Here is a 24,757-nt window from a genome sequence, read left to right on the forward strand (position 1 = left end):
TAGAATATGAATGTGATGGCTCAAGCTCCAGCAGCCACACTGGACCAGGAGGCATCCTAGAGAATGAAAGCCACCAGCTAAAGAAAAAGGAGTTAGGAAAACAGAAGAGTCCTGGATCCCTTATGGCTGTGGAGCAACAATACTAGCCTATACTATCTTTGGAGTTTCCTTTTCTTTACTTCATAGTGGAGGTGAGAAAGAATAAAGTGAAGACTTCTGAGTCTAGCTCTTGTTTAGAACAAAGCCAAGATGATAGCACCATTCAAAGAGAAGGTTAAAAAGTAATAAGATAGCATCCTTCCCATTTCATCTTAAAAAAAAAAAATCACCAAAAATCTAATTCTTGAACATCTAGCATTAGAAAGGAAAATAAGGATTCCTAAGTCAATGTAAAACATCATTGTATAATTCCTGTGTAAATTTTTTATTTTAACATTTGGATTAGAAATGTAGTTGCTTTTGTGTCTAACAGCATTTGAAAAATTAATTTTCCATAGGGACAAATAATGACTTAATTTTCATACAAGTACAGAAAAAAATCAACTGTACTCTGCCAGCATAATTCAGTCTTCAGAAATGATACATACAATTTCTGAAAGCTTTTTTTTTTTTTGGGGGGGGAGACAGTGTCTTGCTCTGTCACCCAGGCTGCCTGGAGTGCAATGGCACAATCTCAGCTCACTGCAACCTCTGCCCCCCAAGCTCAAGCAATTCTCGTGCCTCAGCCTCCTGAATAGCTGGGACTACAGGAGTGCGCCACTGCACCTGGCTAATTTTTGTATTTTTAGTAGAGACAGGCTGGGCTGGTCTCAAACTCCTGGCCTCAGGTGATCCTCCCACGTCCGCCTTCCAAAATCCTGGGATTACAGGCATAAGCCACCACGCCCAGCCTATTTCTGGAAGAACTTTGATTTAGTATAAACTTTAAGTGTTTGATAAGTGTACACACTTAAGGGTCACTGGTTACAGATAACTGGAGCATCTCCTCCTCTCGTGTCTTTAATCAATTGAACATCTATATCCAAAGGCTTTAAAACAGCTGTCCACAAACTATGCCCATGTGGCCAAATCCAGCCCACCCTATTATTGTAAATAAAATTTTATTGGAACACAGATGCACTACATTTATGTATTGTCTGCTTTCACACTACATCAGCAGAGTTGAGTACAGTCATCCCTCAGAGTCTATGGTGGACTGGTTCCAGGAAACCTCCCTACCAAAATCCTGGGATGTTCAAGTCCCTTATATAAAATGGCATAGTAATTACAACTAACCTATGCACATCCTCCTGCATACTTTAGATCACCTCTAGATTACTTATAATAATACTATATACCATGTAAACGTTATGTAAATAGTTGTATTATGCTGGGCCAGACAAAGTGGCTCATGCCTACAATCCCAACATTCTGGAAGCCAAGGCAAGAGGATCACTGGAGGCCAGGAGTTCAAAACCAGCCTGATCAACACAGTAAGAATTCTCTATTAAAAATAAAACAAACAAACAATAGTTGTTATGTTCTATTGCTTATTTGTATTTATTATTGTGCTGTTATATTTTATTGTTTTTTACCCTAATATTTTCCATCTGCAGTTGGTTGAATTCATAGATGCAAACTCATGGATGCTGAATCCACAGACACAGAGGGCCAACTGCAGTTAGAGAATCGTATGTGGCCCAAAATGCTGAAAATGTTTACCACCAAGCCTTTTACAGAGAAAGGTTTACTGACTCTGGTTTTCAAGCACAAGAATCCCCTCTGACTTCCACCCTCCCAGGGCTAACAGGCATCCAAAATTAAATAATAAGGAAGGGGGAAATCAAGCTGTCACAACCAATTTACTCTTTTTAAAGTTTAAAATGAGAGTTGCAAAGTTAAGATGGCAGATGCCACAAACTCATCTGATCTTAATCCTTCTGAAATCTCCACTAAAATTATGATAAAGGGTTTTTTTGTTTTGTTTTGTTAGCAGGCTAACACTGAAATCAAAGAAAACAAGGGCAGCAACATTTTGGAAGCTGGAAACCAGACAAGTGATAATTTCATTGAGAGAACTGAAATCTAAGATTAGCAGTGGGGAAAGCTGAGAAGCAGCCCAATCAGTCTTCAAAAGGATAAGAACTGGTAGTACCAGGTACATTTCTAGAACTAGGGCAAGGGGTGGGACAGGAGCGAAGGTCGCTAAAACAAGAAAGTAAAAACTGATAAGCAGTTAAATCATTAGATCTTCTCTACACTAGCAGAAATATTCAGTTTCCTCTCAGGAAAGGGTAAAATTCAGAACTTGGACTGGAAGACAACAGACACAGTCAACAGTATCAAAGATATAGGACTATGTACACATTAGAATGCTAAATGTAGAGCCTCCTCTACATTTAAAGGAACACCAGAAGCCAGATCTTTACCCAGACACTGTTCAACGATGAATCTGACTAGCCCAGAAAAAAAAAAATGACCATTCTAACACTGGGGTTTCTAACAAATGCCCACTCTGGTGACCCTACACTGAAATCCCAAATTAACAAGCCTCCCCACTCCAACGCTCAAATTTTCCAATCAATTTTCTTTTTTAAACATGTCTGAATTGTCCCTACACCCCACCCAATCCAATCTTAATGAGCAGCCAACCAAGTATTGATTTATATTTGAGGAAAGCATCCTAGATTGAGACCAAAACAAATGAGGGAAAGAAAATGTAAGAGCAAATGGACTATAAAGATGGAAGAAACATCCAGAGAAAAGACATTATCATCAATGAAACAAGAAGAGGATGCTATTTAAAAACAAAAAAAAACAAAAAAAAAAACAGGAAGAACGAAGCAGGTCTTGGAAACTAAAACAACAGAAATTTTAAAACTCAACACAAGCTGAAAGTCTTCAATTCTGTCCAGAAAGAAGAGCGAAGAGACAGAGATGGAAAATAGGACAAAGATCATGAGAGCAATCCAACACACAACATCTAATAGTAGCTCCAGAAAGAGAAAACAAATGAGGCAATCACAAAGTTCAATCAAGAATATCCCTGAACTAAAAGCCACTGAATTGCTGCACTGAAAGGGTCCACCACTGAATATGTAACACTAAGAGAAAAAAATAATAATGTGAAAATTTCAGAACTCTGAAGCCAGAGTAGCTTCCAGAAATGTATATATAGTGTAAATGTACATATTTCTTAATTATCACACACAAATGGTTAGTTACAATGACTCTGAACTTCAACACAGCGACACTGGAAGCAAGGTGACAATGGAGCAATGCCTTCAAAATTCTGAAGAAAAATGATCCCATCTTACTATCCTACACCCAAACTATCCGGCATAAAGGTAGAATAGTTGTTTTCAGTCATGACATGTCTTAAAATAATTTAGCTCCCTTGTACTCTTCCAAGAAGGTACTAACAAACCGAGAAAGCAATGTGAGATATGGCAAACAACAAACCCAAGAGGAGAAACAAGGTGAAACCTCAGGAAGATAGTAAAATAGATCCAATGACAGCCATGTCACCAAGGTTAAGCAATCCAAATTAGAGGTGTGACACAGGAGACAATCACTTTGGGAACCATTATTATTAAAAATGCCGTTTCCACTCTTCTGGTTTTTTTTAATGCTGAAGACAGAATGCGTAAGTCACTCATCTGTTTTTTTTTAATGCTGAAGATAAAATGCGTAAGAGTGGCCCAAATTCTTATTTGTACTTCTATGTGTTGATCTTGTACTGAAGTTTCCAGCCCTCCCACTATCATTCGCTGATGCCTACAACAGCTATGGAAAATAATTTAGCATCCCCTCACTCCCAAGTGCTCTATTTTAACACGGGCTACTGTAAAATTACACGCAACAAACACTGTGTACCTCATCCCATTCTTCCTGACCCTGTTTCTATAAAACATCCATCCACATTAGAATCCTGCCACATGCCAACTTGATTAAACCTATACTTCCCAGGACACATGACCTTGCCCAATACTTCTCCACAATAAGTCTTTATAAAGCCTCAGGAAACTTGAGGCCAGACTATGACCCAGATAGTCTTTCTTCCTTGTTATCCTATCTTATAGCCTTCAATTAACAGTGGCAAAGTGGCAATGTTGCTTTACATAGCTAACTTGTGATCACTATTCAGATTTTCAAAATTAAACACTGATTATTTATAGGTGGTAAAGCTCTGAAGGAAAGCAAAGAAAGGAATTAGCAAAAGCCAGGATAGCACTTATATGTCTGCAAGGGAAAGGTGCAATTGAGAAGGGGCACACAAGGCTTCTGATAGTAATGTTCTATTTTTAACTTGTCTGAATATTCCTTAAGCTCTCTATATAAATACATTTTATAGACATTTTGGGTGTTTGGTACATTACAATGCAAGCAGTAAATCTTTGGGAAATATATACAATAAAAATGAATTCTGCAAGTATTTATAATCCATTATCATGCTCAGCACTTTCTTAAAAATAGTGACAAATGGTTTAGTATACATGATGGTTTCGAATATATGATCATAAATATGCTAATGATCATATATTCTATATTTTACCTTGAATACACTGCACTAGACTTTTGTAAAAGTAGGTACTAAGCATTAGTAACTACATTTTCATAATATATAATTCATACTACTTGCTGTTAAGAACAGAGTACAAAGTGATGCCAAATCTCTGAAAAAGAACCAACTCTCTGCCACTTACTTGTCAATGTCTGCCATGTTGTAAGAACTCCAAATATCTATGGAGAGAAACATCAATGTTAAAAAAAAGTATATGATTTATTAAAAAAAAAATAAGAAACCAAAACCCTTTAAATCAATACCATGCTGAGAACTATCCCAAGAAATGTCTATTTCCTTTAAAATACTATCAGTGTTAAGAAGAAAAAACTCATGGAACATGCAAATTCTTCCTTACTAGTACCAAAAATAATTTTTCAGAGGATATTACTTAAAACAAAAAAGTTACCACTAAGCTTTTAGAATCTGTTGTATAAAGACTATGATAATAGCACCATTGGTTAAAAACAAAACTAACATTTGCTAGAATCATAGGAAAGGAACAGTACAAAAGGATCTTCATTCAAATTCTTTCAACAATCAAGAAAGGTCAATTTCTGCTTAAATTTTTAGACTACTTAGCATCTTAAATCCATTTATCCATTTCGTATTTAGCAATATTCATTTTATGTAATTCATGTTTAAGAAAACCAAAATCTGATGCCTACTGTACTCACTATGCCCGCTGGATATCTTTTTAAAAGACTTAATCCCTGGATCAAATAGCCATTTAGACTATTTCAAAAGCTCTAGGTCCCAATCTTAATGTTAGGTAAGCCTTCCCTATCTCTCCAAATGTACATGTACCTCATGTTAGATAACTGACAACCACCAACCTCCAGCTTCCCCTAGATATGCTAGGGACATTGTCAAGACTTGTGGTTACCAGACCTGAGTAAGTTTACTGTTAAGACTGACCAGAGGATATCCTAAGTTCCTTCTCACTAAAAGATTAGTATGAACCTGGAGAATACTGCTTTTGGAAAAACAAATCTTAAAGCAGATGTGTTATATCCAGGCAGAAAAAATGGTAGAATGCCACAGGTAATCTACAGATTACCAAAAAAAACTAAACCAAGTTTAGATAGAATCCATGTTAAAATCAAGTTTATCTTAGCCAGGCACAGTGGCACGAGCCTGTAATCCCAGCTGCCCAAGAGCCTGTAATCCCAGCTGCCCAAGAGACAGGAAGATCTTTTGAGCACAGGAGTTCAAGGCCTGCCTGGGAAATACAGCAAGACCCTGTCTCTAAAAAAATTATGAATAAATAGAATCAAGTTATCTGGTAAAAATTAAAATCTTAATACATATTTAATTCACAAAATCCTGCATGTGTTTACTTTCATAGCAACGTATTATGCCTATGAACAAAGAGCTAAAAATGGAAAACATCCTGATTTTAGCAGTTAAGTGCTAATATTTGGGGGAAACATTATTACTGACCTAGTATCTATCCTTTAGAGTAATTATAAAGAAAATTATTCTTCCTAATGTATCTAACTCTGTAAATATTTTGTATTTGTTATAAATAATTCCTAATAGTACTGATGAATTTTTCTAGTGATGCTGGGTAATGAGTCAGCATTTACAAAGTGTTTAGCAATTATGAATATTAATCAAAAATAAGAAAAATACTGAACTCTGACATCAAAGAAATCCAAGTAGGATTCCAGTTTGTCTACCACATCATCAATAACTTCCTTTTAATACAGGGAAACCTGTAGTGCACATGCATCCTTATTTCCGGCTAGTGTTCCCGTATCTTTTCTGGAGAGCAACCTGACAACAGGAATATCAAAAGCCTTAAACATGTCCATCTCAGCCAGGCACCATGGCTCACACCTGCAATCCCAGCACTTTGGGAGGCCGAAGCAGAAGGACTGCTTGAGGCCAGGAGTTCAAGACAAGCCTTGGCAACACAATGAGACACTGTCTCTTAAAAACATAAAAATTAAAAAAACAAAATATGTCCATCTCCAGATTTATTCACTTATGAGCTCTACCATGAAAAAATTATAAAGAATCTAATGCCTTTGCTTTCCATGTTCACCTAGAAGGTTCTTCCACAGCTCTGAACAAGTCCTGCACACCCTTTGGCTCTCATTTCAAAGTTTCACTCCCCAGAGATGCTTTCTCCAACCTGCACATTCCGATTAAGTAAGATTTCTTGGTTGTACACACACTCCTATAAAGCTTTCTTTTCTTTCCATCATAAGATGTCTCAGTCTGTAATTATAAATTAGTTTGACCTATGGTCTGTCTCTCCCAACTGACAAAATTCATGATTACAGGAATTAAATCTGATCTTGACAATCATAGCGTTGTCTTCTTCGGGGTAGCACACAAAGCTTATTATAAACTTAGTACTATAATGGAATATGCAAAAATGGAATGCTTTGCAGTCACGAATGAAACAGATCTGAGTTGATATGAAGGAACACCAAAGCAAGGTATAGGATGTATGCCGAAATCCCCTTTGGATATGGGGAAAAAAAAATATATATATATATATTTCTCCACATATATATATATCCACATATATATATATCCACTCATATACGCACATACTTTAATACAAATAAACCCTTTCTGAAAACAAACACCAAAAACCTAACCAGAGTAACCTAATGAGAAAGAAGGGACTGGGGGTAATGAGAACTAATTTCCCATTCACCATTACAGTCATGTGTGGATTATATGTTCTGAGAAATGTGTCTCTGGGTGATTGTATTGTTGTTCAAACATCAGAGTATACTTACACAAACCTAGATGGTATAGCCTACTACGCACCTAGGCTATGATATAGACTATTGCTCCCAGGCCACACACCTATACAGCATGTAACTGTATTGAATACCATAGGCAACTTTAATATAATGGCTAAGTATTTATGTGGTGCATGACTGCATTTGGTTTTCCAACACACAGATTTATATAATAATTTCCAATACACAAATTTATTCTGAGATTTGCTAGGTTTAATATATAGTGTCTACTAAACCCAGCAATTGTCAAAAACAGAAACAAAACCTAAAACTTCCAAATTTAAATTTTTATAACATTTTAATGTGTTCACAGAATGGCTACACTGCTAACCTCAATGTCCATTTGCAGCATTACATTTACAGTTTAAATTCTTAAAATGAAACTTTAGTAAAGAGGATCCAAGACAGAACATTTACAGAACATTAACAGGAGGCATTTACTCCTCCAGAGAAGGCTGCTCTAACCTGCCCATTCTGGCTACATTGTATTTCTTGGTTGTAAGATAGACCTAATTTTCTAGTCAGTTGTAGTCAGATCATTTGGGCTGACATCAACTTTGTAGCAATCTACAAACTAAGACAAACAACTTCTGGCTCTATTTCATCATCTATATAAAGCAGAAAAACATCTGAGGAAGTGGGACCCAAAAATCTGCATTCTAAACAAGAAACTCAGCTTCTGAGAGGTGGTTCTCAGGTAGACCACATTGAGAAACACAAGTTTAGGTTAATACCCGTATTAATTTTTTACTGCAGTTGACATTAAATAAAATCAGTGAAAATCTTATTTGTTATACATTAAATTGCATTCCAAGATCTCTGTGAAAAACTTTCATTCCTGAAAGTGACAAACTAGATTATGCAGATCAATTCTACCAGTGAAAAATATGGCCGGACGCAGTGGCTCACGCCTGTAATCCTAGCACTTTGAAAGTCCAAGGCAGGTGAATTGCCTGAGCTTAGGAGTTCGAGACCAGCCTGGACAAAATGGTGAAACCCAGTCTCTACTAAAATACAAAAAATTAGCCAGGCGTGGTTGCACACACCTGTAGTCCCAGCTACTCAGGAGGCTGAGGCAGGAGAATTGCTTGAACCCAGAGGAGGAGGCTGCAGTGAGCCGAAATCACACCGCTGCGCTCCAGCTTGGGTGAGAGCAAGACCCTGTCTCAAAAAAAAAAAAAAAAAAAAAAAGAAAAGAAAAAGAAAAAGAATTAAAAGTACAGATGTTTTTTAACAAAAACATTTTGTTAAAAATCTTAAAAGCACTGAAATGCTAACAAGATAGTAAGGAATCACCAGCCCAAAACTGAGGGCAAAACAGGAAGCAGAAGGAAGGCACTTTGGTACTGAGGTCAACTGCCAATTATCAGCAACGTGAACTTTGGTTTTAACCAAAGTTAAAATTCTGGGCCTGTCCACGGTGGCTATCTTTATGGTAACCCTCCCAAATTAAGCAGGAACCCCAAAATGCTATATCCTCAAGAATAAATTCATTCTCCTGGACAAACAGCCCAAATTTACCTCATCTGTATTGCCCTCCAAACCCCAAGCTATGTACTTAAAATGATCTGTCCCTGGTATATTCAGACACCTGTATATCAAAATTAAATGGAAGCTTCCTTCTAGACCTTAAAAAATTCATACAAGTAATTTTCACAGCCAACAGGAGAAAAAGAAAATATAACAGAAATCAATCCTACACAAAGACTTAAAAATTGTCAGACTATAAACAAATACATACCTACAGACATAGTAAGCCTGGTTGTCTTTGATCTAACTTTGAAAACACACTGTCTGCAAGGAAGTCATCTATTAAAGGTGATATAACAAAATTTGGAAAACTAGAACTTCTAGAAATAAAACTAATGAATCAAACTAAATGGGCTGGCTTAAGAGTAAGATACACAGCTGAAGAGAGAATTAAGTGAGCTGAAATGAAGCCTAGAAGAAAACTTTGAAAATATGGCAGAGCCACAGAATCTAAAGGACTGAAAATACTGAAATGAAAAGACATGTTAAGATCCAATGAAGCCTAATGAAGACTTCATACAAGTTCTGGGAGCAGGAGGACAGAATATTTGAAGAAGTTAATACGCAATAATTTTCCATTTCCTTAAGTGATGAAAGACACCAATCCACAGATTCAAGTAGCCCTACAAATCAAAACCATAAAATAAAGAATCCATATATATATATACACACACACACACACACACACATATATTTATCCAGCTCCGGATACATCAGTAAAAAAGGCAAGATAGCAAAAACAAATTTATCTCAAAAGCACACACAGAAAAGGTAGATTAACTTCAAAGGCACAAAAAGACTGACAGCTGTCTTCTTTTCAATAAGACACTAAAAGACAACAGAATCCTCAATATGTTGAAAATAACTAAGGCTCTTAAAATACTATCCCCAACCAAAACATCTTTTAAGAATGAAGGTGAGGCCATGTGCGGTAGCTCACGTCTATAGTCTCAGCACTTTGGAAGGCTGGGGCAGGAGGATTGCTTGAGGCCAGGAGTTCAAGGCAAGCCTGGGCAACACAGATCATCTCTACAAAAAATTAACATGCCTGCTGTAGTCCTAGCTACTCGGGAGACTGAGGCAGGAAGATCACTTGAACCCAGGAGTTTGAGGTTACAGTGAGCTATGATCGTGCCACTGCACTTCAACATACCTCCTTAAAAAAAAAATCTGTAATGTAAAAGACAGTTTCAGAATAAAACACTAATCAGAGTTGGTATCACGTATTAATGTCAGGAAAAAATAGACTTCAAGGAAAAACATTAAGATAAAAAGGTCACTTTATAATAAAAGGTTCATACATATATGGTGTGTATAAGATCTCAAAAGACATAACTGACCCTAAAAACATGCTTGAAGGCATTTTTTTTTTTTTTTTTTTTTTTTTTTTGGAGACAAGGCTTTGCTCTATTGCCCAGGCTATAGTGCAGTGGCGTGATCACAGCTCACTGCAGCCTTGACCTCACAGGCTCAAGTGATCCTCTCACCTCAGCCTCCTGAGTAGCTGGGACTACAGGTATGCATTCTCCACCACACTCAGCTATATTGTTTTAATTTTTTTTGTAAAGACAGGGTGTCTCACTATGTCGCCTAGACTGGTCTGGAAATTCTGGGCTCCCGCCTTGGCCTCCCAAAGTGCTGTGATTGATTACAGGTGTGAGCCACCACACCTGGCCTCCTGAAAGCAAATCTTCCTTCCTAAACTGAACTAAAAACAAAATCTTCCACTGAAGAGGGGAGGCAACTGACTGAACTAATTGGATACATAGAGCTGACATAAGGCTAAGAAACCATTACCCAACTGCAGTCACATAACGTTTCAGTCAACACAGGACTGCATATACAACGGTGATCCCACAAGATTATAATGGAGCCGAAACATTCCTATTGCCTAGTAATGTCACAGCTCAATTCATTATTCATGTTTGTGGTGATGCTGGTATAAACAAACCTACTGCAGAGTCATATAAAAGTATGGCACTTACAATTATTTACAGTACATAATACTTGATAAGGACAATAAATGATTTATTGGTTTATGTATTTACTATACTATGCTTTTTGTGGTTAGAGTACACTCCAACTTATTTTTTAAAAAGTTAAAACTGCCTACAGTATTCAACATAGCAACATGCTATACAGGTTTGGCCTAGGAACAACAAACAGGCTATACCATATAACCCAGGTATGTACTAGGCCGTACCATCTAGGTTTGTGTAAATACATTCTATGACATTCACAAAAGGATGAAATGGCTTAATGATGCATTTCCCCCAGAACACATCCCCATCATTAACCATGCATGACTGTGTATGTAAACAAATTCTATGTTGGAAGAAGACTTCATGACCATAACTGCTATACAGCTTTTCCCTAGAGCACAGTGGGATACAAGGTGGAGTGCTTTTGAATTTCATGCTGCTATGGTTTGAGTATTTGTCCCCTCTAAAACTCATGTTGAAATTTAATCCCCTATGTGGCAGCACTGAGAGATGGGGGTCTTTAAGAAGTGATTGGATCATGAGGGCTCCACCCTCACAAACGAATTAATCCATTCATGGATTAATGTATTTCTTTACAAATTACCCAGTTTCCCACCAGGGGAGCTGGAGATCCAAGCTACCCAGTTAGCACACTCAGCCCCCTCCCCATGTGATACCCTGCACTGCCTTGGGAACCTTCAGAGTCTCCACAAGTAAGGTTCTCACCACATGGGTCCCCTCGATTTTGGATTTCTCAGCCTCTATAACTGCAAGAAATAAATTCCTTTTTTTTTTTAATAAATTACTCAGTTTCAGGTATTCTAAGCAACAGAAAATGAACTAATATTCATGCTGATTTATAGCAGAACAGTGTAAGTCAACATTCTTTCAAAACCAGGATAAAAATTATTTCATCATAAGTTATCACTGCTCACGTACGTAACCCATGGACGGGTTATCTAACCACTCCACACCTATTTTTTTTTCCTTGTTAAAATGTTGATGCTACCTGTCTCTAAGTAAATTAAATGAGCTAATAATACACACAATTTAAAACAATGCCTGAATAATCAATCAGTGTTGCCTATTACATTATTTATCCCTGTTATGCTCTTCTGTACCCTCTTTAGAAAATAATTCCAAGACTGAAATTATAACTCTAGACAGGTGTGGCTCACACCCATACACTCAGCACTTTGGGAGGCCAAGGCAAGATCGCTTGAGGTGAGGCATTTAAGACCAGCCAGGGCAACACAGCAAGAGCCTGTCTCCACAAGGAAAAAATATATATAACCCTGTTTCCCAATAAAAATTAAAATGTACAAAACTTCTGAATAAGTAAAAATATATACAAATATGCAGGAAGTAAAAGGCAGAGTTGGTAACCAAAGGTATAGAAGCCAATTTCTATGGCAAGCCCAGTAATGTACTCTAATGTTCTGCAGTCATTGTGCTAAACGACTTACATATGGATAGGTGTAAAGTAACAACTCTCTCCTTCTAACCCCTATTCTGCCCAAAAACTTATTTAGATGAAACTAGTTTGAAATGGAACTTAAAATCATCAATTATAACATGTTCCTTTGTGTAAACGCTGTATTACTCTTTGACCCCTTTACCCTTTCCTTCCTTTATAGCTCTCATCACAATTTAACATTCTACATCTAAGCAACCAATTTGCCTCTTTTGCTCATGACATAAGATACATGTCCATACAGGTGCTAGATAGTTACCCAAAGAATAAACTGAGAACACTAGTAATTACAGGTTTGATTAAACTTGAAGATCTGAATACACTGATCATTAATATTTTGATATTGATGAGTCATTCTCTCTAATCCTTTGTTTCAAATTTACAACCAAGAAGTGAATAAAATATTGTATTTTGAAATCTTCAGACCTTTGAAGTCCAACAGATACTGCTTCTTTAGCCCCTTCTACAAAAAGACCCTTAGTTTTGAACATATTTTGAGAATTTAGAATCAACTCAGTTTTACCAGGAGCCAACAGGAGCAAGCTGAATAAAATGAGATGGCATTTTGGATTACATTAGTTATGGTACAGGTATTCGTTTCAAAAATCTCATTAAAGGCCAAGTGCAGTATTTACCATATTCAGTATTAGCTTTATAATTCTGCAAATCAATGGGCCTAATATAAAAATAGGCACTTTGTAGCAGATAAAATTTAGAAGGATATTCAAATTGGTATAGTGAAAACTTGTAAATTTCTATTTACTAACATAATGTTGACTTGGAGGGAGAACCTATGAAAGTCAGGTTTTATGACAGAAGATGTCCAAGTCCACCTACCAGGGTTTAGTTCCATACATTCTCCAAAGGACAGTATTCTTAGAACTAAACTATAGATTTAGGCCATTTATTTAAACTTGGGCAACTTCAAACAAGCTTGAAACACAAGAGTGCCTTGAAAATAACTGTAAAAGTCATTTATTTCCCTTCGATTTTTAAATGGTACCCTATACATAAAAGGTTTTTCCCTTATTCAATCAAAGGTAATGTATATTACTTCCAAAGTAAGTATAGGAGTATTAATTTAAGCTGACCAAAAAAAGAGGACCCAGATACTCGTTTCCAAAGATGTTTTGAATCCACCTATTTTCAAAAGGCCAAATTTCATTTTACAGCTCTTGTGAAACCAGGCAAGCAGTGTAAATTTTAAAATGCAGCAGTGGGATATCTTCAAATGTAGCAGTGAGATTTTTAAAATGTAGTTGTTTCAAAACTGATCAGTGACCGTCTAAAATACGGGCTCCTTGAGGACATCCTGCGCCTGGTTCATCCTTTTTGCACTCTCAAAGTCTAGCCTTCCCAGATAGGACCTCAGTCCCAGCCCCCCTACACTGCCATCCCCCAGATCTTTAGGGCAGTGGGGTTCATTGACAAGGTTGCAGGCTACAAACTTGGCTAAGTTTATACTAACACCTCATTCCATCCCACCTCCAATCTTAAAAAGGAAACCGTTAAGTATCTTATTCTAGTGACTTCAATAAAGGAACTAATTTATAAGACAGCCAAGAACAATTGAAGTCATAAAGGGCCAAACATTTTATTTTCATCTAAGAACCGTTTGCAGGGGTGGTCCGATCTTTTGGCTTCCCTAGGCCACACTAGAACTGTCTTGGGCCACACGTAAAATACATTAACTAGCTGATGAGCTTTTTTTTTTTTCCTTCCAAAAAAAAAAAAAAAAAAAAAAAAAAAAAAAAAAACCTCATGAATTTGTGTTGGGCCACATTTAAAGCCGTCCTGGGCCGCGGGTTGGACAAGCTTGGTTTAGGGGTTTAGATCGATTAGATCAATACTCCCCAAATAAAAAACCCTGATCAAGACACCCATCTAACAGTACCTGGGAAACACAATAACAACCTTTTGCTAATAACAGTTAATATAAGCGCTATATACGCGTTAACTTTTTAAAATACTAGCAGTGGAGGCCCTTCCTTATCATCAGCTAACATCCACAATCTCTGGTACCAATAAAAACATTAAGACCAAAGAGAAGCAGGGAAGAGTTTGAAACCCAGGGACAGGGCTTACTCGCTTACCCTTCCTTTTCACATTCCACCGTCTCTACAACTTTCAAAGTAAGCACAGCCCGAGGGCAAGGGTCTCCAACCAGGCCCAGCCAGTGGCCATGAGGCCCATTACCACGTGTGGGGCGAAGCCGCCGGGGGTTTCCCCTCCCCGCGCGGCCGCCCCCAATGGGCGGAGAGCCCGGGAGCGTCGCAGCCTCCCCCGCCCCCTCCCCGCCTCGGGGCCTCGTCCCTCCACAGCCCCTCCCTCCCGTCGGAATTCGCAGCCTCCGCCGTTCTTTTCATCTCCCAGCGGCCTCCCTCCTGGTATTATTTTTGAGGGAAAAGCAGGGGGGTGTCCAAGAGGCGGCCGGCTCTGCACTCGGCCCGGCCCGTACGCCGGGGGCCTCCCGGTCCTCGCGGCGCAGCCGAGTCTCAGGGCACCCGGGCGTCACCGCGGCCTCGCTCCGGTCCACGCGGAAAAGACGGTGGAGCTCAGAGAACCTTAGGCCTCCAGGCCGCGCCAACCCCTACGTCGCCTCAGCCGTCCCCGATAAAAGCGCTGGTCGGCCCCGGGGCCCCTCTCAGGCTCCGGGGTCCGGACTCCGCGGTCCTGTCCGACCTCACAGGACGACCCCGGAGGCCACGGGCGGCCAGCGGCCCCGACTCCCGGCTCCCAGTCCCTCCATCCCTCCGGCCCTCCCATCTGCGCAGGCCGCCCAGCCAACACCACGTTCCCCCTTCCCTTCCAGGCCCCCATCCGTTACCGGCGACTAGTATGGGGAGCCAGGCGGCCGGAGCTGCGCAGGCAGTGACTCAGGGCGGCAGCGGCAGCGGGAGGAGCAGGAGGCGGCGCCGCGAGCAGATGGCGCTAAAAAAGACCCAAGAGCCCGCCGCTCGCGCTCATATACAATTAGCGTCAGCACGTAGGGCCCTTTCGCCGCCCTCCTCCCGGCCTTGTAGTCTCCCAGCAACGCGAGCGAGAGGCGGGTCCAGGCCGGGTTGCCTAGCAACTGAACCGTCCTCCTTCCCCGGCGACCTCCATACCCCCACCGAGGACTCCTGCAGCCCCGAGGCCCAGACGCCGCGCTTGGGCTCCTCTGGTTCCCGCCGGTGTCTAACCTCCTCTGTTAAGCACCCCACCATATCTTTTCTCCCTGCTGAGCCGGAAAGGAAATTTCAACCCCATCAGTTGTGGGGAAGGCCTGGCCCGCGTCCCCGGCGCCCGGCCCGCCCCGCCCCCTTCGGCGTTGTGCTGGGAACGCTCAGGGCTGGCGCCAGTCGCCTGGTCCCTCGCTCGCCGCAGCCTAGACGGCGGACGCTCCCTGTCAAGGCCTAATTCCTGCAACTCGCCGGCCCCCGGTAACCATTTTCCCTCCCCGCCTAAGAAAAACAGTTTTTTCCTCTAGACCACTTCGGCGGCCTCTTCTGACAGTTTTGCTTCTCCTATGCCAGCGGGTCTCCGCGCCTTTAGGGGGTGCTCGTCATCCTTTGCCCCCCAACCCCCCGCCACATCCTCGTAACTGATGTACAGTCCGTCAGTTCGGCTTCAGTTCTTTTGACGGATGAAAATGGCATATTTGTGCATTCTCTGGATGCGTTATAATGAGGACACTCAGTACGTCCGTTGTTTCATCTTTCTGAAAAAGTAAATCACATTAAATCCTCAGGCTTGTAAAACCTCATAGCTAATTTTCAAGTGATGATGAATTGACTAATACTAACTAAAAAAGTTGTTCTCAGAGTATGGTCTGAGGGTCCCCAGACCCTTTCATGGGGAAGGTCAAAACTATTTCCATATTAATGTCAAGACTGCCTTTTGCATTCTCATTCTCTCACAAGTGTACAGTGGGGTTTTCCGGAGGCTACGTGACATGTGATAAGGAAACAGACTGAAAATAGAAGCAGATAGGAGAATCCAGTCATCTGCGGTTAAACCAGACGTTAAAGAGATTTGCAAAAACTCGATTTGGGGGCAAGGGGGAGTAGTTATTTTTCATATAAAAATTATTTTTTGTTAATATTTGATTGCTTTATTGTTTTTAAATGAAATACTCTTAAAATTTCTCGCTTTTAATTTCTGATATAAATATCAGTATCAGTAATGCACATAAAAGTTCTTTGGGGTCCTCAACTTTTAAAGGAGTGTAAAGGAATCCTAAGACCACAAAGTTTGAGAACCTCTTCTCTAAATCTTGCATTTATTGAAACTTCAAACTGCCTAGAATCCCCTATTGTAATCCACACATTTAGCAACTATATCTTCCATTTTAGGGGATACAATGTTTTCCTTGGCCCTCCAGAACCTCATTGAAATTATTTGCCTTTCCCACTCTATACTGCAGATGACTCTGTTTATTCATTCATTTTAGTTTTTCATATACAATTCCTTTGTTGTTCTCATAGCCTATTCCTGTACACCCTTCTCAACACTGATGTAATGCTACAAGGTGCATAATAGCATCAATAATGGATCTTCAGGAAGAACCCACTATACATAAACAAGGTAGACCAGTGCTCAGTTTGAACATAAATTTGACACATTAATTTCAATAAGAACTTCAGGAATGTTGCATTTTAATCAAAGCTGTGCACGATGCAAGGTAATTAGCATATTAAAATGAACTAAATAACTTTCACTTTCTTTCCATAAATCTTTATGGTAGCAGAATTTCTGAGACAAAATTGAGAAGTTAGCTTTTGTGATGGTTTTTATCCCACACCAGAGAGCCTCATCAATTTTTGGCACTTCGCTCATGAAGGCTCTGGATTTTTTAGGTTTCACCACCCCCCCACCAACCCCTATAACTTAGGTGTTATCATTACCAGTACATATGCTCTTTCCCCCTTTTCTCCAGCTTCCTCTTCTTTTTTCAGTGTATCCTAGCCAATCTAAGAAACTAAACAATAAAATATTTCTAATAATGCATGCCTTTGTAATATAGTCTTTTGAACCAGTTTGTAAATCTAAGTCTTTGCCATTAAAGTTCAGGGAAGGGCAGACATTTATGCATTCATTCAACAAATATTTATGTCAGGCACAACTTCGGACTCTGGAAATACAGCATTTAGTAAGAAAGACACGGTTCTTGATTTTATTGAAGTTATGGTCTAGTGAGGTGAGGCAAATGATTAGAGATAAAATAATTTTACTAATAAAATATTAGTAATAAAACAATTTCACTTGTCAATAATAAATAATTGATAAGTGAATGCTATAAAGAAAATAAAATGAGAAAAGGGGTAGGAGGTGACTGACCTGAAGATACCTTTGAGCTTTTTTTTTTTTTTTCCGACGGAGTCTCACTCTGTTGCCCAGGCTGGAGTGCAGTGGCGCGATCTCGGCTCACTGCAACTTCTGCCTCCCGGTTCAAGCAATTGTCCTGCCTCAGCCTCCCGATTAGCTGTGACTGCAGGCAGGCGCAACCACGCCCAGCTAGTTTTTTTGTGTTTTTAGTAGAGATGGGGTTTCACCATGCTGGTCAGTCTGGTCTCGAGCTCCTGACCTCAAATGATCCGCCTGCCTCAGCCTCCCAAAGTGCCGGGGTTACAGGTGTGAGCCTCTGCATCCGGCCACCTTTGAGCTTTTTACATTGGCCCCTCTTATACCCCCAAATCACACAATGTAGTTAACTCATCTAACTTAATTGCAATAAATGGTGACCCTGGTCACTGATCTTGGGCCATGCCAAATTTTCTGTTGCAGTTCCTTTTCTCATGCTCTCTTTGGAAGCATATATACTAAAATTAAAGGTCCTTTTTTCTCTATCTCCCATGATTTTCATTTGGTAGACTTTTATAGCATTGTAGCCTGGAGGCTTAGAGGGGTGGCTTTGGAGTCAAACAGCCTATTTTGTCCCCATTTTTCTACCACTTAATAGCTGTGTAACTTTGGATAAGTCAGTTAGCCATCCCAGGTTTCATTTTCCACATCTGTAATATGGGGAAAATAAGCATGCATTTTTCATAGGGCTGTTGTGAAACTTAAAAAAAAATTTTTTTTTTTTTAAGTCAAAAGGGATCTTGGTATATTACCCAGGCTGGTCTTGAACTCCTGGACTCAAGAGATCCTCCCACTTCAGCCTCCCAAAGTGTTGGGATTACAGGCATGAGCCACCTTGCCCAGCTGTGAAACTTTTGGAGACAGAGTCTCACTCTGTCACCCAGGCTGAGGTGCAGTGGCGCAATCTCGGCTTACTGCAACCTCTGCCTCCCATGTTCAAGCAATTCTTGTGCCTCAGCCTCCCAAGTAGCTGAGACTGCAGGTGCGCGCCACCACATCCCACTAATTTTTTTGTATTTTAGTAGAGATGGGGTTGCACAATGCCCAGGCTGGTCTCAAACTCCTGAGCTCAAACAATCCACCCGCCTCGGCCTCCCAAAGTGCTAGGATTACAGGTGTAAGCCACTGTGCCTGGCTCAGCTGTGAAACTTTAAATAACACATTTAAGTTGCTTAACATAATGCCTGACATATATAGTGACCGCTCAATAAAAGGTAACCATTTTTAACCTCTTACTGAAGTTTTGTTTTTATTTTTGTTTTATTTAAAGGTTTAAGGAACTACCTCGAAGTCTTCTGATAGTGTCTGACACTTTTGGTGACATATTTTATTAAAAGCTATCTAGTCACAACTTTTAAAAGACATTTTCCTGAGCTGAAATAATCCACACCAATTACCACAAAAATATTATAGTCAACATTTCTCAATATTGGATAAGAACTATGAAGATCAACAAGAAATTTGATGACAAAGATGGTATTTTACCTGTGCTTGTGTCTGTGTTTCAGCCCCTATGTAGTAGAAAAAAAGCATAGGCTTTAACATCAGACAGGTATAGGCTCCTTCAACACTGTGACCTTGCAAAAGTACTTATCCACTCTGATCTTCAAGCTTCCCTATCTGAAAAATGCATTAATAATTATAATAAAATCTGTGTCTTTATTAGCATGAAATAGAGAAATGTATGTAAGTTCCCAGAGCAATGACTTGCCCTTTAAGTACTCAGTATTTATTTTCTTCCCTCTGAATTAATCTGTAGGTAAAACATCCAAGGGAACTAATAATAATTATCATCTAAAAACTGCACAAGATACATTTAAATAACAGTTACGTTAGTTTCAGATCTGGATTTTTTTTTCTACTTTTCCCCAAATTAATTTATAGCTGCAATGTAATCAAATTCCAAGTGGAAAATTATGGATAAGATGCCTTACATTTTTCTCTCTACTTTCAAAAAAAAAGGATTAATAGTTTTTTTGTTTAAAAAAAAATCTTTTTTTTTTTGAGACGTAGTTTTGCTCTTGCTGACCAGGCTGGAGTGCAATGGTGCGATCTCGGCTCACTGCAACCTCTACCTCCCGGGTTCAAGCGATTCTCCTGCCTCAACCTCCCAAGTAGTAGCTGGGATTACAGGCATGCACCACCACGCCTGGCTAATTTTGTATTTTTAGTAGAGACGGGGTTTCTCCACGTTGGTCAGGCTAGTCTCAAACTCCCGACCTCAGGTGATCCACCCTCCTTGGCCTCCCAAAGTGCTGGGATTATAGGAGTGAGCCATTGTGCCTGGCTTTTTTTTTTTTTTTTTTTTTTTTTTTTTTTTTTTTTTTTGAGACAAGGTCTCACTCTGTCACCCAGGCTGGAGTGCAGTGGTACAACTACAGCTTGACCTCCCTGGCTCAAGTAATCCTCCCACTTCAGCCTCCCACGTAGCTGGAACTACAGATGTACACCTCCGTGCCTGGCTAATTTTTTTATTTTGGGGATCTCACTATGTTGCCCAGGCTGGTCTCCAACTCCTGTGCTCAAGAGGTCCTCCCACCTCAGCCTCCCAAAATGCTGGGATTACAGGCATGAGCCACTATGCTTGCCTTGTTTAAGAATATTTTTATTTTCCTGTCATTACTTAACTGAATTTTTTATTGAAATGATTATAGATTCACATGAAGTTTTGAGCAATAACACAGAGAGATCCATGAAAACTTTCCCCAGTTTACCATAATGGTAACAATCCATGATCTTATTCAGATTTTCCCAGTCTCACTTGGATCCATTTGTGTGTTTATGGATTTAGTTCTATACAATATTACCATTTGTGGCTTTGTGTATCTGTCACCAAGAAGATACAGATCAGCTATATCGCCCAAGGATCCCTTATGTTGCCCTTTCATTCATTTATTTTTAAATTTTAATTCTTTTTTTTCCTGGACAGGATTATTGCAGTGTACGTTGACCTTTTATTATGGTCAGGGTTTTTTGTTTTTTTGTTTTTTTATATGCCAAATAATGTTCTACATTCCTAGATTTTATTTTATTTTGTTTCTCACACATAGACCACTTAGGTAGAAAATATGCCATTGTTAGGCTGGGCGCGGTGGCTCACGCCTGTAATCCCAGCACTTTGGGAGGCCGAGGCACGTGGATCTCCTGTGGTTGGGAATTCAAGACCAGCCTGACCAACATGGAGAAACCCTGTCTCTACTAAAAATACAAAATTAGCCGGGCATGGTGGTACACGCCTGTAATCCCAGCTACTCGGGAAGCTGAGGCAGGAGAATTGCTTGAACCTGGGAGGCGGAGGTTGCAGTGAGCCAAGATCGTGCCATTGCACTCCAGCCTGGGCAACAACAGCGAAACTCCATCACACACAAAAAAGAAAATATGCCATTGTTTTGTGCGGGCCTTCAATATTTCTTACCTAAACCATTTGCAATAGCCTCACAGTTGGTCTCCCTAATACCAATCTCTTATTCCACTTCAATCTACCAAAGTTATTGCTCTAAAATATAAGTCTAATCAAGTCAGAGAAAGTTCTCTGACTCATCAAGACAAAGCTGGCTGCAAACCCTTCTCTGTTTGCGGACAACACTTGTATGTGGGTATTTATGTAGATATGTATTTATTAATTAATTAATTCATTCTTTCATTCATGAGCCCATGTTTCCTTCTCCCATAACACACACCACACTAGCCTGTTAACTGCTGCAGGGCAGTGTTACTGTTTTTTACATACCCTTGGTTTAAACAGTGACTGGTCGTGAACGGCTTTCAGTAAATATTTATTTGCTTGAAAGAATGAAACGAAAGGAAGGATGCAAGGAAGAAAGGAAGGGAAGGATGGAGAAAGGAAATAAAGAGGTTATTGAAAACGAACAGGAAGTCACAATACTTCATGTAAATAATCCTTTTTTGAAGTCTATTACATCAATTCTACATTTATCGTAGAGTCTATATTGGACAAATTTGACAACCTAATCTGCACAAGAAGATTTTGAATATGGTTTGGACATTGTTTGGGTTTTCGTTTGAATATTATTTGGGTATTTGTTTGGATATTATTTTCCCTCATCCATGAAACAACTTGCTGGTAAAAAGAAAGTAAAGAAATGTTGATATATTTTAGATCATAATGAATAAAGAAAACAAATTACACAGTATAATTTGGAGACAATCAGAGTGCCCATTACTGGGACAATTGAGAGTGAAATGTCATATATGCACAACATGGAGTATTATGTAGCAGAACATTGAATGTAATATGGCAATATTGAATCTTTAAAATGTAGTGGTTGCAAAATAAAGCCACAATGAGGTACCCTTACACACCTATTAGAATTGCTCAAATTTTAAAAAATACATTAGTACAAAATGCTGACAAAGACATAAAAGAACAGGAACTCTTAACTCTGCTGGTGGGAATGCAAAATGGTCCAATCACTTCAGAAGACTGTTTGGCAGTTTCTTCAGTGGCTCACGCCTGTAATCCTAGCACTGTGGGAGGCTGAGGTGGGAGTTTTGCTTGAGCTCAGAAGTTTCAGACCAGCCTGGGCAACACAGCAACATCTTGTCTCTACAAAAAATTTAAAAATTAGCCAGGCATGGTGGTGCATGCCTGTAGTCCCAGCTACTCAGGAGACTGAGGTGGGATGTTCACTTGAGCCGGGGGGAGTGGAGGGGTGTATGTGGGGGGGTCGAGGCTGCAGTGAGCAGTCGTGTCGCTGTTCTACAGCCTGGGTGACAGAGCGTGACTCTGTCTCAAAAAAATTTAAAAATAGGCCGGCAGGCACAGTGGCTCACGCCTGTAATCCCAGCACTTTGGGAGGCTGAGGCAGGTGGGTCACCTGAGGTCAGGAGTTCCAGACCAGCTTAGCCAACATGGCAAAACCCCATCTCTACTAAAAAGAGAAAATTAGCCTGGCGTGGTGACCGGCACCTGTAATCCCAGCTACTCAGGAGGCTGAGAGGCAAGAGAACCACTTGAACCTGGGAGGTGGAAGTTGCACTGAGCTGAGATCATGCCATTGCACTCCAGCCTGGGTGACAGAGTGAGACTCCATCTCAAAAACAAAAACAAAAACAAAAAATGAACAACAAAAAAATTTTAATAATAAATGAAATAAAGTTTAATATACATTTACTATATGACACAGTAATCCTTCTACTGAGTAGTTACCCAAGTGAATTGAAAACTTATGTACACACACAAACACACACATGTATACAACTTTATTTCTAACTGGCAAAACCAGGAAACAGTCAAGATCTCTCTCTGCAGGTGAGTGGATAAACAAACAGTGGCACATTTATACGATGGAAATAAAAAGAAAGGAGCTACTGATTCTGAGGTAGGAGGCAGGACTTGGCTCCAGAGGTGGGGTTTGGACATCAGGATCAAATTGAGGACTAGCTAAAACAGGTCTAGGGTGGAAGCACCTCTCCATAAGACACATCCACCAGTGTGCTTGTCAGTTTACCATTGCCATGGCAACACCTGAAAGTTACCACCCCTTTCCATGGCAATGACCTGGAAGTTACTACCCTTATTCTAGAAACTTCTGCATAACCACCTCTTAATTTACATATAATTAAAAGTGGGTATAAATAGGACTGCAGAAGTGCCTCTGAGCTGCTACTCTGGGCACACTGCCTGTAGGGTAACTCTGCTCTGGCAGGAGGAGTACCTTTGCTGCTGCTGTACCCTGCCACTTCAATAAAAGTTGCTATTTAACACTGCCACTCACCCTTGAATTCTTTCCTGGGCAAAGCCAAGAACGCTCCAGGACTAAGCCTCAATTCTGGGGCTCACCTGTCCTGCATCAATTCACTCAACAACATGGATGAAACTCAAATGCATTTTTGCTAAATGAAAGAAGTCAGATTCAAAACTCTATATATTACAATTCCATTTCTACAGCATATGTAAAAGGCAAAACTATGAAAATAGAAAGCATCAGTGATTGCCAGGGGTTGGAGGAGAGGTGCAGAGTTGACTCCAAAGGGGTTGTAGAGGGGATTTTTTAAAGATAATGGAATTGTTCTATATTCTATAGGTAGTGGATATATGACTATATACATTGAGCAAAATCCATTTGCTATATTCAATTTTTCAGAAAATCAACCAGATGTTGGGGGATCCTAGGATGAGATGCAGACTGTGACAAATTAATCTAACTGAATTATAAACATATAATCTCACTGAGGGGGTGAGTAAAAAAGGAGTTGACTTTCGAAAACAGTATTTTGACTGGACACTACAAGGCTAAAGGCAAAAAGAGCTACACATAAACATTGCACTATAGTTGATAAATTTATTTATCAAAGAGATAATAAGCATTAGCAATTTGGAAACTAATTTCCCTGTATACTAGGAAATCTGTATTCGTTTGCTAGGGCCACCATAACAAACTGGGTGGCTTAAGCAATACGATGTATTTTCTCATAGTCCTGGAGGATGGAAATCCCAAATCAAGTTGTTAGCAGAGTTGGTCCCTTCTGAGGGCTGTGGGTGAAGGATCTGTTCCAGATCTCTCTCACTGGCTTGTAAATAGCTGTCCTCTCCCTGTGCCTCCCTCTATGTGTGTGTCTGTTTGAATTTCCCTTTTGTATAAGGACATCAGTCAGATTAGAACCCACCCTAATGACCTCATTTTAACTTGATTATCTCTGTAAAGTTGCTATCTCCAAGTAAGGTCACATTATGAGGTACCGGGGTTTAGGACTTCAACATATGAATTTTAGGATAACACAATTCAACTCCTAACACTAGGGTTTGGCAAATAACTAAATAATTGTAGATAATGGGAGCCAGGTCTCTTGCTACCGGGAAAAAGTCACAAATAAGCAAGGAGAGAAGGCTAGAATGAACTATGGGGTGCTGGATTAGGGTCAGAGATAGAAGTATGAATGAATTCATGCTTATAGATAGATGATAGATGGATGATAAATAGATGGACAATAAAGATGTATATATACATAGGCTAATATATTTCCTAGCTTTGCCCACTGAGGAAGCCTAGAAGCAATGTGATATAGTTTGGATATTCGTCCCTGCTCAAATCTCATGTTGAAATATAATTCCCAATGTTGGAGGCGGGGCCTGGTGGGAGATGTTTGGGTCATGGGA

General features: G+C 39.8%; 1 protein-coding gene across 12 annotated transcripts in view; it reads right to left on the reverse strand.

The window, feature by feature from the left end:
• The window catches only part of NAP1L1 (nucleosome assembly protein 1 like 1), a 37,134-nt gene extending 21,873 nt beyond the window's left edge, over positions 1 to 15,261 (reverse strand). For 7 of the 12 annotated variants that reach the window (XR_010148088.1, XR_010148086.1, XR_010148085.1 and 4 more), the window contains exons 1-2: positions 15,122 to 15,261; positions 4,686 to 4,722 (exon numbers count right to left, since the gene is read on the reverse strand). Coding sequence is in view for 8 of the 12 variants with exons in the window: in XM_063785927.1 (XP_063641997.1) it covers positions 4,686 to 4,702 (17 nt within the window). In the remaining 4 variants the exon portion in view is untranslated. Of the gene's footprint in view, positions 1 to 4,685; positions 4,723 to 14,387; positions 14,607 to 15,121 lie in introns of those variants that run through there. The other 5 variants (XR_010148087.1, XM_063785924.1, XM_063785922.1 and 2 more) reach the window with 2 other exon arrangements.
• Positions 15,262 to 24,757: the final 9,496 nt, after the last annotated feature.

This window comes from Pan troglodytes, chromosome 10, assembly GCF_028858775.2.
Source record: "Pan troglodytes isolate AG18354 chromosome 10, NHGRI_mPanTro3-v2.0_pri, whole genome shotgun sequence".
Classification (NCBI taxonomy): Eukaryota; Metazoa; Chordata; class Mammalia; order Primates; family Hominidae; genus Pan; species Pan troglodytes.